Genomic DNA, 17,334 nt, shown 5'->3' on the forward strand with positions numbered 1-17,334 from the left:
TGAAATCGTATCTGCTCCATAAACTCATGACCTTCTTTTTGAAACTGAATCGTATTACTTGCACATGCAAATCCCAATCTCACTCCTCGCACCGCCTCTATTAGGTCATCCTATGAAAACACGAGAACCTCATTAACACTCTAAGTCACAAGCAAAATACATACCCGGTTAGTTAGAAACCTTCCATTTGCTCCCATACAGGAGGAAATCCCAATACACAACATGTTCCTCGCGCCGGTAGGACATATCCATATCAAACCATGATAGAAACCATCGAGAACTCTTCGAAACCCATTTGCACATAACCAAGCTATCAGAACTGAATTTCTCTAACTCGACCAAGCCACACAGGTTGCCAAATCCGAGAGTATTACCACAAAATACCCATAAAGCCTCACCACATCATAAGTACCCAAAAGAACCGAGTATATCATTACCATATTGGTCTAGTCTACTACCCAGTTGTCCTATTTTCTCCGAGTTTCTTCTGAATTACCCTCAAAGCTGACACTTCTCCTTGTCAGAACACTACGATTCTTACCCAGATCTCACTACAAAACATCCTAACATAAAACCACACCGCCCTAAGGCCCATAAGCCATTGTATTCTTCTTAAGCACCCCCATAAGTACCACAACTGAAACACCCACTCTAAAAATACCTTATGTGAATTTAAAATTGTTCTTTTACCTTTCTTATACTAGAATGTAGAATCCATAGTCATATAGAATTACCGCAAGTCCTGACACCATCAAATGTAAATCTCAGATTCTATCCATACACAAATCCATAAAAATTCTCGATTGTTATTTATAAATCTAGAACCCATTAGAACCTTCTAGAGAGTCATCCACTCTGCTCAAATCTAAATTGCACCGCCCAAAAGGGCCGAAAGACACGTTCTCCTTAGCTTAACAATACTCAAAGAGGTAACCCTACCTTAACACTACCAATCAAATTCATACTCTGTGTGTACTACATCCTTCACAATAACAACTCGATCATCCCATGATTTTTATATACTCATAAAGTGCAATATAACCTGTATAAAAGAATTTTTTTACTCGAGTCATCCTCGATCTCAACCTCCGCAAGTCATAACGGGTCCACAATTATGCCTCAAACCCAACACTAGTATTTAACACATTACCATGAAATCAAATCGTCAATAGCAGGTTCCCCCACTTAGCTCAAAGTCGTAGAATAAAACATCTGATAACTCACAATACCCATACTCCAATACCCATACTGTATTACTGCCATGATACCGCAGTCAGTTCAATAAAAATTCTTCTCAAACTCATGCAACACCAACCATAAAATACCTCGATCATCCGTTAAGCTCGCATTTATTCTCTTGACAGTCAAGTCAACTTTCTCACCCATATTCAAATTCAAATCTCAACACATATACTCCGCTGGTAGAAAAGAAACTCTCAACTCAATATTATAAGCATCACACATCCATAAATTACCCCGTATGTGATAACCCGCCTGCTTGGCCTCAAACTGGCATCTTTCTATACACTTTTACAGCCATAATTACTACATAATCACTTAACCTTCCTGAGTCTAAAGTCTAAACTCATCCACAAGACATGAGAATTTAATTTGTCCCACAATTTAACAACATGAAAGATTCTTCAATACACTCACAACTCGAGACTATACGTCAAATCAAGATAGAAATCAAGTACCCAATAGCAAACTCTTGAGTCACAAGTAAACTTTATTCGTCACATTCAACCCATATGAACACATCCCGCAGTCATATCATACTTATCATATAGCCATTCAACCGCTCATCGATCCATAAATTCCACTCATAGGGACACTAACGGATATATGAGTCCAAATGTACAAGTTCACATAACTAAAGCTACCGAGCCTAAGCTGCGGTCCTAACCTGGCCTCAAGTCCTCCAGACTGGCCCATCATCAGACACAGAAATCACATCTCGCACCTCATCCATAGAATTCACAAGCCGGCGATGCACGGTTGATACCGAGCGCTCATATGCGCATACGAATGTGTGGAAGGAATTCAAAGAGTTACGCTTCAAGCTGAATCACGATAAGGAAGGAAAGATGAGAAATTTATCCTAAATGCCCTGTAGCCTCTCGGAGATAGAAATGGGTGTCATCATACCGATCCGCAAGACTCTACTAGACACTTATTCATGACTTGTAGAAGCTATGAATCTAGTGCTCTGATACCAACTTGTCACGACCCAAAATCCAACTAGCCGTGATGGCACCTAACCTCACCCGCTAGGTAAGCAAAATAACAACAATCCAATTCAATTAATATTTAACTAACTCTAATACACTCCCAAGGACTGGTAGTACAAATCATGAGCTTCTAAGATTTAGAATTTAAAAAGCTGGTGTGAAATAAAAATATGTCATTTGTTTGAAATATACATGAACAAATTTTAAAAAAAAAATTCTAAAGCTACCTAGAACAAGAGGCAGGTGTGACTGGAGCGTAGGTACATCTTCAATGCTAGCTCTCGCCATGTACAACAGTATCAACATTCAAAATCTGCACGCAAGATGCAGAAGTGTAGTATGAGTACAACCGATCCAATGTACTCAATAAGTAACAAACCTAACCTTAGGTTGAAAGTAGTGACGCGCTGGAACAAGGGTCAGAGTCCACTCCAATAACCAGCAATAGTTCATAACAGTATAATAATGATAGTACAAGAAATAACCCAGATGGTTCACATTTACGGAAAATAGGCATGCTTTTCAAGTATAACAGTAAATCCTAGATCTTTCACCGAAAACTTCAAAATATGAGTAAGTTTGTAAAACCGTGATTTTATTTTCAAAAACCTTTCAAAAATAAATAAGATATTTTATTTTTTTCAGATAGCATAAGGGAAATTCATCTCTATGCCTACATGTCAATATACAGATGAAATCATGAATGTCACAGAAATCGGGTAGCAAGAGGAAATGCATCTCTATGCCTATATCTCAGGTACGCATGTCAATTGCAATGCATCTCAATGATGAACTCATGTACTCACATTCTCAGAATACTCAATCACTCAGTATTGTTGATGTCGCCCAAAGTCACACCACAAATATAGGTAGTGAGGCGGTCGAAGCAATAATAAAATCCAACACAAGCCGGGGTCGAATCCTCAGGGAGTTAGAATTGGGATTAGGATTTAGTGTAATTGTACGATATGCCTTAGATTACACTTCCACATTCTTGTTTGTTGTTTCTACTTCTACTTTAAACTATTGATTGCAATTATAATTGGTTGTAAACTCTTGGGAAATTCTCTGTTGTGATTTTAATGGGGTCATCAACTGCCAAATTCTCTGCTGTGATTTTAAGCGACATTATATTTAGCTATGCTACTGGTGTAGCTAGCCGATAGAGAGGATAATATATCTAAGAGTGGGAAATTAGTTAAAACTGTAATCTGAGTTGAGCTAAAACTTGATCTTCCATAATCCCATATTTATACTAGCTAAAAAGTATTATACTTTGGTTCTTTCATGTTACTACTAAAAAGTATATATCGATATAAGATGTATATATACTAAATGTATAATATATAAGCTATATATATATATATATATATATATATATATATATATATATATATATATATATAAGCTATATTCGATAAGCTATATATACATCTTATATACTATATATAAGATTTATATATAGTATATATAGTATAGTATATATAGTATAATATAGTATAGTATATATACTAAATGTATATATATATAAAGCTATATTCGATATTAAATATTGAATATTAAAATTTAGGATGTTAAATAAAATTTAGGTCACAACTTTATAATAAAATTTACAAAGTATTGCCTTAGATATTTTTTTTTAACATCCTTTTGTCTCTAATATCTATTTGATTTTTTTTAAATCCGTTGGGCCCATTAACTCGCGGGCCAGGACCGTTTAGCCCGGGACCAAACGGTCCCGGTCCCGATCCCAAACTGGTACTTACAAAAAAACTATTTGGCCCGGGACCATTTAGCCCGTTTAATTTGGAACCGGTCCACTTGCCAGCCTTAACTGGTGCACATGAAACTGTATTAGTTAATCTTCTTAACCGGCAAAACCACGAGTATAATTGCTGGATACAGAAGCATATATTTGGAAGCTGTGGAATCGACTTTGTAATAATTAAATATTGTTAGAGTAATGAATTGTCTGTATATAAATGCTTATCTTCTTAAGGAAAATATTTTAGGTTGATTGATGTGAACTAATGAGATTTAAGAACTTTTATCTATTACAATACTATGTTAAATTATGCGTATTTTCTCTTCTAAAACTTAAAACGATTAGCTTAGAAAATATTTTAATTACTACTTTTAGATACCTAGTTTTTGTAATTCCATATCAGCATTTGGCCGAGGATGTCAAAGTTAGAGTTCCATATGTAGCGATTATAACCAAGTATTTACAAGATAAGTATTCTTTTGGACCGTAATTTAATCTTAATAGTTAAAAACTAAAGTCAAAATACATAATATATATATATATATATATATATATATATATATATATATATATATATATATATTGTTTAACTAATACTCCATTCACTATAGTGTATAGAAATTTTCACACTGTCAGATCTACAAATAATTTTTCATAAACGAGATCTATAATCTTAAAATAAAGCAGATTATTACATGCTACAACAAATAAAAGTAATAAAAGTAACATGATAGTGTAAATAAATAAATATATATCTAACTAATAGTATCTTATTAGTTGTTTCATATGGTCTATATTTCATTTAGGATTATAGTGAGCTATACATTTGAGCAGTATTGGACTATTGGGTAATTGTGGTTGACTTCAAGATAAAATTTGAATGCATAGTTAGTCAAACTTGAGGAAACGTTGGTAACTTCTAGATAGAGTCACATTCAAAGTTGAAAACTAAAAGAAGGAGGGGGAGGGGGGGGGGGGGGAGGAATTATAGATAAACTTTCTTTTATTGATTTGATAAGAAGATGTTGGAGTAAAAGTAATAAAGTTGAAACAAAAGACAGAAGCTATAAGTTGTCCATTAAGAAACTATTCAAAAATGAATTAAGAAATTTTAAATTCATAAGTCAGAATTAGTTAATATGCGATATTTTTTGGTTTCCTATAGGGTATTTAGCAGCAGCGTACACAAAAATTTTAGTAAGCAATGTCAACAAATAAACAAATTACTATAACAACAAGTGGTATCATTTCTTATATTTATACTCGCTATTTTCATGTTGCTTATAATCCATACATATATATTTACAAGAATGTTTGACGAAGTAGTATCACGTGATATCGTTGGTACTAGGTGCCTACGCCCCTTTGTTTAATACTTATATTGGAACTCGGAGTAATTAGGATTTGTGATAAAAATTACATGGGGTACCTTATTTGATCTCCCAATATTTTTTTTAGGTACCCACATTATAGGTAACTTCGGACAAACCACCACCTCCACCTCCTTATTTCTCCTTCTTCTTAGTTGTTGTATAAAATATTTTTCGATTTTATAGCAATGGAAGTATAATGTTTCGAAGAAATGAGTCTTGAATTTCCAATACGAATAGTAAGTTTATCAAGTGGATATTGTTGGAAAAACTTGAAAATATTGGTGCATCACTATTGTTGCATAACTTCTCCGGATTATCCCCACATAAGATCCATTAAAGAGAAAATGCTCCCTACTGAATTTTGTTTTCTCCATATTTAAAAAGTCGAACTCAAAACCTATGCGTATGCGCTCCCTTCATGGTAGTTAAGCGAATTGACTTAACTCCGAAAGGAATTTAATAATTTGGAGTCATGAAAGATTCTCAGTGTGCCTTTTAATTTACGTTAATTTATGTTAACAACTTTTTGACAATGAAAATCTTAACCTCTCGTTTGATTAAGAAAGAGGTAAACCACCCAAAAATCTTAATTATCAAATGCTTTCATACGGAACTAAATAAATAAATAATTCGAGGGTTCATGAACTAGAATTACTACCACCAAAGAATGTGGTGCAGTGGATGGAGTTGTTCCTCCCTTAATTAGAGGTCTCAGGTTCAAGCTCTGGGTATGAAAAAATCTTTGGTAGGGAGCGCTACCCCCGAATGGGGCCATATACGGTGCGAATTCAATATAGTCGGGTTTAAATATGGGTACCGGATACCAGATAAAAAAAAAAAAACTAGAATTACTTTTTATTTGTTTAATGTTCAATTATTGGTTTTAGATCTTTCCTTGTGTTTGTGCCAGTCTAAAAAGGAATAATACAGTAATTGCCCGCCAAGCACAAAGAATACTCTTTTGTCATGCTGTGTTTTAAATTTTCTTTTATTCCTTTATTAAAGATGCTGGTTTTGTTCTTTATGTCCCACTAAGAATGTTTTTTACACAATTAATTAACCGATAATCAAGTTTCTAACATTTCTTTAAAAATTTCCTAAATACCTTTTCAAGAAACAAAATCCCTAAAGTTGGTCCCCTCTCTCTATATATGTGTGTAATATTTAAGTTTCTGAAAAGATATAATCCTTAAAATACAAAGCCCATTATTGTAATATTTTCAAACAAATATAGTAATTAGCAAGATGTGATTAATTATTTTATTACTCCCATGTCCACTTTAATTGAGTTTTTAGATTTTTTAACATATATTAAGAAATTCATCTTTTAGCGTTAATTAACAATGAAATTGACCATAAAATATAAATAACCCTAATAAAGTGTATTTTTTTTTACTGGGCCTTACACGACCCGTATCCAAATTAGTCTGAGTTCTCAAGACAGATATCAGACATCTAACGGAAAAAAAATTGAAAATTTAGGTATCTTCAAATTAGCAAGGCCCCATTGATAACTCAAATGTTAAATACCAAATCAAGAAAAGGTTGTCCTTTTTTCCACCATTTTCTCTTTCTCACTTCTCTTTTTGTTTAAAAAACAAGATTGATCATTAGCAGGTACAGGTTAGTACAATGTGGTCAGTTTCACTAAATTGCACATGTAGTTGTGGATTTGTCTTTTGAGCTAAGCTCAGCTGTGGACAGCTACTACACATCTCAAACTTTGGGTCCCACTTTACTGATGATCCATCTTATCACCACTAATCGAACGGTCTACATTTGATCATAACAATAGTATAAGAAATTTATTTATTGTTGGGTAGATTCATCGTACACTTCCGTATTCTGACAACTTTTTCTTCTGAAACGGAGTAGCTAAATGGAAGAACTTTACTGCCAGTATTATTATTTCAAAATTTTATTGGGCTTAGCAATTATTCTTTTTTTTAAAGCTTGCCACTAATAGAAATTATAATAAGAAAATTAAGAATTATTATCTAGGAAAATTAAGAATTATTATCTCAAGATAGATAAGATCACATACTTAATCAGAAGCTTCGAGTTCAAGCTCTGGGACTAAGAGCCCGTTTGGACATAAAATTTGATGGAAGTTTTTTCCAAATATTTTTTACTTTTTTTCGAAATCTGTACATGCATTTTGGAAATTTTCGAAAATTTAAAAAATTCCAAAAAGTTATTTTTTAAAATTTTCACTCAAATCACTCACAAAACTTCAAAAACAACCCAAACTGAAATTTATGTTTAAACACAACTCTAAATTTTAAATACCATTTTCATTTGAAATTTTTTTCACCATTTTTTTGAATTTTATAATTCTTATGTCCAAACGCCTACTAAAAAAATTTCGATAGGAAATGCTCCCATTTAAGAGATCTTATGCGGTAGGACTTCAAATACACTGAATGGGAAATAAAAAGTCGAGAAAATTGTAACAGTAATGTGATATATTTGAAAAGAAGGCAAAAAGAAATCTTCACATTGAATTTAGTTATTAAATCTTCACGCACCACATTTAACAATCTAGATTTATCCAATCTCCACATGAATTTAGTTTATGCTCCATCCGTATCAATTTAGATGGGGTAGTTTTTCTCGGCACATAGTTTAAGTAAAAAAAAACTTTTGAAACTTGTGGTCTTAAAAGCTTAGTGAGATCATGACATTTGTGTGGTTATAAAAACTTCTCATTAAAGATAAAATAGGTAAAATGAAGAGTTATAGTTAAATTATTTCCAAATTTAGAAATGTGTTATTTATTTTGGAACAAACTAAAAAGGAAAGTATCTCGTCTAAGCATACAAATTAAGGTCAATTAGCTTTATTCTTTATTTTCTTTTCCTTGAATGCAAATAATAAGTATTTTACTTTAATATTAAACTTCGTTATTTTTATGTTTTCACAAATAATACTAATGCTCTTATATCTATATGGAGTACAAGAACAAGAGAATAAGCATTAAAAGCTTGTCTTTTATACATTTTATTCAACATGATGTACAAATCACATTTGAATTAATTATAATTAAGTGCTAAATTTAAGTAAAGATAATAATAATAATAAATTCTGTATAATTCCACAAATGGTGTAAAATTTAAGTAAACATAATGATATATATTTTGTATTTATTGATATAATTATTATACATTTTTTGCCTTCACTTCCTCCACTCCTCCGCCCATCTTGCACTTACCTTAGCCAAATTTTCATAATCTAAAAGTATTGTAAGTTGAGATTCGCAATTAGAGGTTTGTGGTTAAGTCATAGAAATAAAATAACTAACTATAGTTAGCTCTTTGTCCCCTTTAGTGAATCAAACTGTGGGACATAAATTTCAATTAATCAGATTAGTAAATTGCGAGAACCGGAAGTCAATAAAAAATGCCTAATTTCCAAAGTTGCAAGTATACGTACATTAGCAACTTACTGCAAATGATTTAAGTTATATATATTGTCGTATAAAAAAAAAAATCGATTTTTTTTATAGCAAGTAAGTACTTAATTATCATCTTTACTAGATTATAGATTATCAAAAAACTAACTATTGTGTAAATTTTATAGACTCAATGCATCACTTAAATTCAACAGTAAAATGTCAAGCGAAGCTTCTATATATGGAAGAAAGAACCAAAAGAAAGGAGTGATACAGTAGACATAAAGAATATATACACACACAAGTAACGTGTACAATTATGAGTACAGTTACTACAGTATACACATATGAATTGACAAAAGAAAGTGTATAGATATGCTTAATTTTAAAAACAATAATAACAAATATAGTGTAATCTCATAAGTTGATTTTGAGGAGTACAGTGTATACGCATAACTTATATCTGCCTTGAAGGTAAAAAGACTGTTTCTGATACATCCTCGACCACAAAAAAAAAAAAAATAATAACGACAAGAAATAATAAAAATCTAATAATAATAAAAGTATAAGACAAACACTATTAGTCGACTACCTATTAACCTTTTATATTCATTCTCGACCTCCAAATATTCGATTTATGTCTTCGCTAAGCTGAAGCAAAACTTTAATTTTAAAAAATGCAATTAATATTAAAAAAATAAAAGGTAAATGACGCCGACCGCCAACCAAAAGAAAATTCATTGTTGGAGACTTTTCTTCTCCATGCTGCAGGCCACCAAAAAAGACTCCCCCTTGTCCTAACACCCCCTCCTCCCTTCCACCCCTCTTTCCTTTCTCCTCAAATTTCTCTCTGAAATTCTTCAACTTCACTTGAGTTTTCAGACTTGCTTTTTGATTTTTATTTGTTCATAAGAAGACACCCTTTTGTCTTTCTTGGTTGTGGGATTGTTGATTGAGCTGAAAATTTAAGGTATGAATGAGTAAAGACTGAATTTTTGAGTTTCAATGGATCTTTGATTATGAAGTTGAGTTTCTAACCTGCCTTTTTGTTTGTTCATAGGAAGATACCCTTTTGGATTTCTTGGTTTTGGAATTATTGGTTGAGCTGAAACATTGAGGTATAAAATGAGTAAAGATTGATTTTTTTTGAGTTTTGTTGGATCTTTGATAATGAAGTTGAGTTTCAAACCTTCTTTGTTGATACTTATTTGTTCATAGGAAGAGACCCTTTTGGCTTTCTTGGTTGTGGAATTTTTGGTTGTGTTGAAAATTTGAGGTATGAATGAGTAAAGATTGAAACTTTGAGTTTTGTTGGATCTTTGATTATGAAATTGAGCTTTTTTGGTTATTATTTGTTCATAGGAAGATACCCTTTTGGATTTCTTGGTTGTGGATTATTGGTTGAGCTGAAAATTTGAGGTATGAATGAGTAAAAATTGAATTTTGAGTTTTGTTGGATCTTTGATTATGAAGTTGAATTTCAGACCTGCTTTTTGAATTTTTTTGTTCGTAGAGAGATACCCCTTTGTCCTTTTTGGTTGTGGTTTTTTTTAATTGAGCTGAAAATTTGAGGTATGAAATGAGTAAAGATTGAATTTTGAGTTTGTTGGGTCCTTGATAATGAAGTTAAGTTTCAAACCTGCTTTTTTGGTTCTTATTTTGTGCATAGGAAGAGACCGTTTTGGCCATTTTGGTTGTGGGATTGTTGATTGAGCTGAAAACTTGATGTATGATATGAGTAATGATTGAATTTTAACTTTGTTGGATCTTTGATTTTGAGTGTTTGAGTCAATGTGTGCAGCCTGATTCTTGGTGGGTTCTTTGAATTCTTTGATTCTTTGTTTAGATTCACCACTTGGATATAGGGTGTTTGGATTTTCAGGTGAAATGAATACCATACGAGTAGAAGATTTGTCAAAATTCATTGTTTTATGTCTTTTGTATGCAATTTGTCAGGATTCTAAGTGGTCGGTTATCTAATAGTTTAGAGGATAGCATTATGTCACTTCTTCTTGAATTTTATTGAATCAATCTTGATCATCGGAGAAACGTTTAGTTTCTTTATGGTACATTTGAATTCATTTAATGTAGGACTTATTATTATTATAGCCACTGCCTGCTGGAAGTTCTTGCCGCGAAGAGAGAAAATGTCGGGAGGAGGTACGCAGAACAGCTTAAGAAAAACCCTTGGAGCACTTAAGGATACAACTACTGTCAGTTTAGCTAAAATTAATAGCGGCTATAAGGTAATGATATTCTTTTGCTGCCTATTCTCGTTCTATTTCCATTTTGGGGTGCTCTCTTAATACCTGTTTCCTTAATGTTCTTTAGGAATTGGATATTGCTATAGTTAAGGCAACGAATCATGTTGAACAGCCAGCAAAAGAGAAGTACATAAGAGGTAAAAGCATCAGATCGTCATGTTATGGAGATGTAACTTACTGAATTATAGCGATAAATGCATCCAGGATGGGACTTGATAGAATTTTTCGGTTCTCATTTTCAGCCATTTTTTCTGCCATTTCGGCTACCAGGCCTCGAGCTGATGTTGCATACTGCATTCATGCTCTCGCAAGAAGATTGTCGAAGACGCATAATTGGGCGGTATGAATAATTAATTCAATATAGTAGCACCTTTTTCATGAAAGATAATTATAAGCATGTCCCACACCTTTTAGATAAGTAGTCTTCAAAATACTGATTTGACAAAGTCCTTTAGTTTAATCTTTGTTCCTTATTTACAGCCTCACAAATTACCATAAAGATTCTAAGAGTAGACGTGAGATACAACTGCTCCCTATGGCTTTATTTGTAAACATTTCAAGATAGATATTCGTTTTACTTTTCTTTTCTTTCCTTTTGCACGAGAGACCAGGAACACACAGGGAATTTTTGTATTCCAAGCCTATAAGCTTGCAATTTGGGTAACTGAGTTACAGTCCAATACATGCCATGTTATTCCGTTAATTGCGCCGAAATTTCCAAGCGAAAAAGTACTATACATTAAATAGGGTGTTAATTCCCTGTTCATTAGCTTCCAGGTTTCCAACTATTCGACTGAAGTGAACCGATCCACATAATTACCGCATTTGAAGCAACAACTTCCTCCAAGAGTAATTGCTTTCTATTTTAAGGGTTAGACGAGTTAGGATTCATATACACTACCCCTTGGGCTAGGCCACAAAGCGAAATGTAACAACTCATCTATGGTTGGGCAGTCAGTCCATTGTTCTTATGCCACACAATCTCTCTTCTTGGATCAAGAGGGACCTGCATTTAAGGGGTATATCACTCTAAGATCCTCAATAGGGTAATGTTCGCGTTGCAGCATTCTAGTGTCTACGTCAAAACTTAGCAACGCCAGCGGTATTGTACTTTTGTGAGTCACGAGGTGAGTTTCCACGGCTTCTCACTTCTTAAGGGTAAATATACACATTTGAACGTTATGTTGTCATGGGATTGTGTAGCTTTTAAAATGTAAGACGACATTACACTGTTTAGTTTGTAAAGTATAAGGCAACATTACATCATAGCATCATGATTCAAGAGAACATTGACGTAACTAAGTTCTTATGAAGACCCATTAAGATTTGGATCGTCTTTCGCTTGTTCATGTTGAGATCCAATATATTAAGAGCTCTTATGTAGAGCATATAAGATAAGGCAACAGTATGCGTGCTGTGTACTTAGTTGTTCTGTCTACTGACACATGATACTGATGGCCTCTGACCTTAATTTCATTGGTGAGGACAGATCAGATTATAAGCCTGTCCTTTCTGAAACTAGCTTCAGTCGCAAAGGACTAAATATCGTCTTGCTTTTTTGAAAGGTCTAACTTTTGGAGCTGAGGAATAATGTTGATAGTCAAGTATTTGTTTGAATGTTTAAGGAATTATTTTGCTTTGTTTTAATATGCTTGGTTTCACATCAATTCATCAAGCATAAAAGCTGATCGCGCTTTGAATAACATTGCTTTCTTGATAATTGATAATCTTAACTCGAATACTCTCCAAAGTTGATGCATAAAGCACCTTTACTGATTCATTTGTCACTGTCGATTGTTTACAGGTTGCGCTAAAAACATTGATCGTCATTCACCGCGCTTTAAGAGAGGTGGACCCTACATTCCAGGAGGAACTTATTAACTATGGTCGCAGCAGAAATCGCATGCTTAACATGGCTCATTTCAAAGATGACTCTAGTCCAAATGGTATAAATATTATCTACCTTTTTCTTGCTTATGGAAAGTTGGCCGTAGTGCTCTCTGAAATTGAAAATTGCTCTGATTAACTCTTCAGCATGGGATTACTCTGCTTGGGTGCGTTCGTATGCCTTGTTCCTAGAGGAGAGGCTGGAATGTTTCCGAGTGCTGAAATATGATGTGGAGACCGATCGTCCGGTAAGAGAACCATCCCTTTTAATCTCTTCCAATATATACATATACATATGCATATACATACATATATATTAGATATATATGTGTGTGTGTATCCACACAATATATGTGTGTGTGTGTGTACCTACATATTATCTTTCTCAAAAAAAAAACAAAAAACATATGTATGTATCAATCTTCTTATATTTAGATGGCCTATCTCTGTGGAAATTATCGGTCTTCTATATTATGAGGATCCAGTTGCTTTCTATACAAATCTTATCTTTAGGTGAAGTGAAATATCGAGTGTTGAGATTTCCTTATATTTTTGATGCATTTAATGCAGAGAACTAAAGATCTGGACACACCGGAGTTGCTTGAACAGTTACCAGCCTTACAGCAACTTCTGTATCGTATTATCGGCTGTCAGGTATGTTACTCTTCATAATCAGTTCGATATGGTGGTTACTTTGACAAAATGTCCTTAATTTAGAGCCCGTTTGGACATAAGAATTTTTTCACTTTTTTCGAAAAGTTCTCACTTTTTTTCGAAATCAATGTTTGGCCATAAAATTTTCAATTTTCACTTGAAGATGAATTTTGTAATTTTTCGAAAATTTGAAAAACTACAAAAAGTTGTTTTTCAAAATTTTCACTCAGATCACTCACAAAACTTCAAAAACAACCCAAAATTATATTCATGTCCAAACACAACTCTAATTTTCAAATACCATTTTCACTTGAAATATTTTTTCACTTTTTCTTGAAATTTTACGATTCTCATGTCCAAACGCCCACTTAGAATTTTAGATTAGCATATACGTACATTGTGCTTAAACTTATGATCATGAAACTTTCGTGCAGCCACAAGGGGCGTCCGTTCACAATTTTGTGGTTCAGTTGGCACTTTCAATGGTAAGTGATCTGTTCATTGATTTATCAGAAACGATTGATGTATTTGTTTTTTCACTATCTGATTGCTTATTATAATTTTGATAGGTTGCTTCAGAGAGCATTAAAATCTACAACGCTATCAGTGATGGTACAGTTAATTTAGTTGACAAGGTAGGCTTTTCTTTTGGTTATAATATAGATAGTCTTATTTCTCCTCTGTAATAGCTAAAAACGGTTAACTGAGTTATTTTCTTGACAGTTCTTTGAGATGCAACGGAATGATGCTCTTAGGTCTCTTGATATATACCGCAGAGCTGGCCAGCAGGTACCATCCCGAGAGATTATTTTCAGAACCAGCTAATATACATCAAAACAGTTCGAGTTACTGTGTTCCTTTAGGAATATAGACACCTTTGCTGACACATCTCCATTCATTTTTAGGCTGAGGCACTTTCAGAGTTTTACGAAATATGTAAAAGTATTGACGTGGGACGTGGCGAGAAATTTATTAAAATTGAGCAGGTACGATATGACTTTTCTAAAAAATATATGCAATTCTTTTTTCTGATTGCGATTGTAGATGTCTTCCTAATCCTTTTGCATTTATTTATTATCAAGCCCCCTGCATCATTTTTACAAGCAATGGAGGAGTATGTGAGAGAAGCACCACGAGCTTCTACCGTGCGGAAAGATTCGGTAAGCAATCTTCTCTCACGCCTTGATAAATGTCAATTATCTCTGGACGGAGCTAGTATACATAAACGAAATACTTATATTTATTTATGTTTAACAAGCCCCCTCACGTGCGAATGTGATTCTTTTTCTTGGGCGGAGCATGTGAAAATGCTTTTTTGAAAATAATGCAGTTCAAAAAACTGAGAGCTTATGATATGTACAAGTCTGTTTTACTCCAACGAGATCTTAAATTTCTATGCAATTTATATTCAACTTCCAGGAACCCAAAGCTATTTTGGCTATTGAGTACAAAAAGGACTCAGAGGTCAAAGATGCTGGCTCCCATTCTCCCCCTCCACCTGAACCTGAAAAGGAACCTGAACCAAAGCCAGAGCCGGTTAAAACGGAAGCTCCGCCAGCAGAACCTGCTGATCTTTTGGTAATAGTTTCAAGACATATTTTATCTATAACCTTATTGTACTTAACTCTATGATTGGATATTTAAAGCCTCATTTGTCCCTAGTCTTTGGATGATCCTTCTCCAGCAGTTGCAGAACTAGATGAGAAAAATTCTTTGGCTTTAGCTATCATACCAGTTGGTACGTGTTTCAAAATCAATTGCACCATATACATGTTTGAAACTCGTCCGAGCCTTGTTATTCTGACTCTCGGTGCTGTCACAGGCTCTAGCAACCCACCGGCTTCAACCGGTTCAAATTTTACTAATGGAGCTACAGGTTGGGAATTGGCTCTTGTCGAAGCTCCCAGCTCGAATGAGAGTGCCACTACAGCGAGTAAACTGGTACAATTACGCGTCTTTCTCATTTCGCTGCTTTTAATCAGTGCCCATTGACTAAAAAATTGAATGAATCGTATTGTAAGAGACAACGATATGGTTTCACCGTCTTGAACTTGGGGGGGCTAAAGTAATGGATGCAAGTAGAGGTGCATGCAATCTTCGTACAATGGGTTCAATTGAACCCAATATTTGCGATACAGAGCATAGATATTCATGTGAAAAACCTATGAAATTTAAACAAACATTGAATTTTGAATGTATAATTTCAAAAGTACAATGAGTTCAGTCTAAGAATATTAAAGGTTGAACACATCAAGTTAAATCGTGGATCCGACCCATTATGCAGAAGATTTAGATGCACAGGTGGACATTTTCGTCACATGTATAAAGAGCCATACTTGTACTGACGCTTCCTAATTTTGTAAAAACTAGGCCGGAGGACTTGACAAACTTACGCTAGATAGTTTGTATGATGATGCAATGAGACAAACCAACCAAAATGTGAGCTATAATCCGTGGGAACCAGCACCAGCAGCTTCTCAAATGATGCCGAACGTAGGATACGACCCGTTCTACGTCTCCAACATGGTGGCTGCCCCAACTAATGTGCAGATGGCAGCCATGGCCAACCAGCAACAGGCTTTCATGTTACAGCAACAACAACAACAGATGATGATGATGACTCCCCAACCACTGCTAACTGCGAATCCTTTCGCCAACCCTTACGGAGCAAATGCCAATCCATACGGCCCCGGTATGCCTGTACAAGCATATAATCCCTATAATACTGGCCTCATTTGAGCAATTTACAGAGAGAACATGTTGCTGCATACAGCTATTGATTTTGATACTCAGAAGATATTGATGAATAGATTTGTATCACTGCAGGAGGTAGTGTAAAATTATTTGTTAAATATTTAGGTAACTTTCTTGGTTCATTCTTTATTTGCAAACATCGCGGGAACGCTCAATAATTCTTGACTCAATTTTTTTCTTCTTCTAAACCTGCTTATTCTCGGGTTGGATTTTCTTAATGCCATTTGTTGGCTCTTTTATCAGTTTTGAATTTTTGTAAGATTTGTATTGTGAAACAAATTTGCTTAGTGATTGTACATGATTTGCATATGAAATGTGGTCCTTTTGTATACTCTCTATTTTTACTATCTTCTTTGTATGAATTCTTCAAAGGAACTCTTCTATGTTGAGGTATATTTGGCAAGAGGTGACTAAAAATATGATTCTTTTGTGCCGTTGTTTAACTTTTATCCTCGATTAAGGAATTTGTGCGAAGATAGTATTGGAACATTAGTTTTCTTGCCAGGTTGGCACAACTTGCCTTGTCTACAAGTTAGAGCGACGAGGTATAACTTTAGTACAAATTGTTTACAAATTTCTTTTGGGACAAAACTTGCCTTGTTTACAATTATGATGAACGTAATTTGAACATGTTGTTAACAGGTTTTGCCAAGTCGATAAAATTTGTCTATAATATTCAATTATTCACAAGTTTTGTTGAACTAACTCGATTTTTATATTATCTTCATTCTATATATTTTATGAAACGCTAAGAAAGTAAAATAGAAAATGGCGATAATAAATATTACCCTCACTCTTTAACATATTATGCTCTTGGGAGACATGATTATTCATAACTTTTAATGGATTAACCTCGTTAAGAGTCGTTCTTTAAGGAACAAATAAGTTGTTCTATGTTTTCGTACAAAAGAAGATTATTTAAATACTTATATTCGAAATCTCACTTATCAAATTCCATTATGAAAGTTATAATTTTTCTGAAGAATTCGCCGTCATATTACTTGGCGTAGGATCT

At 33.9% G+C, this 17,334-nt stretch overlaps 1 protein-coding gene across 6 annotated transcripts; it reads left to right on the forward strand.

Annotated features, from left to right (window-relative positions):
* The first annotated feature begins 9,500 nt into the window (after nt 1-9,500).
* Nucleotides 9,501-16,650, forward strand: LOC104107645 (putative clathrin assembly protein At5g35200). Of its 6 annotated transcripts, none has more exons than XM_009616504.4 (19): nt 9,501-9,730; nt 9,821-9,878; nt 9,979-10,036; nt 10,123-10,179; nt 10,852-11,006; nt 11,092-11,161; nt 11,267-11,364; nt 12,829-12,970; nt 13,059-13,159; nt 13,482-13,565; nt 14,000-14,050; nt 14,135-14,200; nt 14,289-14,354; nt 14,471-14,551; nt 14,648-14,725; nt 14,985-15,143; nt 15,228-15,303; nt 15,388-15,506; nt 15,936-16,650. In XM_009616504.4, exons 5-19 carry the CDS (start codon nt 10,908-10,910, stop codon nt 16,302-16,304), a joined length of 1,659 nt encoding a protein of 552 aa, XP_009614799.1. In that variant the 5' UTR covers nt 9,501-9,730; nt 9,821-9,878; nt 9,979-10,036; nt 10,123-10,179; nt 10,852-10,907; the 3' UTR covers nt 16,305-16,650. The 6 variants fall into 6 exon arrangements, with proteins under 6 accessions (XP_009614799.1, XP_009614798.1, XP_009614801.1 ...); XM_009616503.4 differs by having other exon boundaries at nt 10,870-11,006; XM_009616506.4 differs by lacking the exon at nt 10,123-10,179 and having other exon boundaries at nt 10,870-11,006.
* The last annotated feature ends 684 nt before the right edge of the window (nt 16,651-17,334 follow it).

This window comes from Nicotiana tomentosiformis, chromosome 11, assembly GCF_000390325.3.
Source record: "Nicotiana tomentosiformis chromosome 11, ASM39032v3, whole genome shotgun sequence".
NCBI lineage: Eukaryota > Viridiplantae > Streptophyta > Magnoliopsida > Solanales > Solanaceae > Nicotiana > Nicotiana tomentosiformis.

What these genes read in the sequence shown, in the direction of transcription:
- LOC104107645 (XM_009616504.4), top strand. Translation starts at nt 10,908, where the DNA reads ATGTCGGGAGGAGGTACGCAGAACAGCTTAAGAAAAACCCTTGGAGCA. An exon ending in AATTTATTAAAATTGAGCAG is followed by an intron (nt 14,552 to 14,647) that starts GTACGATATGAC and finishes TTTATTATCAAG; the next exon opens with CCCCCTGCATCATTTTTACA. An exon ending in CAGAACCTGCTGATCTTTTG is followed by an intron (nt 15,144 to 15,227) that starts GTAATAGTTTCA and finishes ATTTGTCCCTAG; the next exon opens with TCTTTGGATGATCCTTCTCC.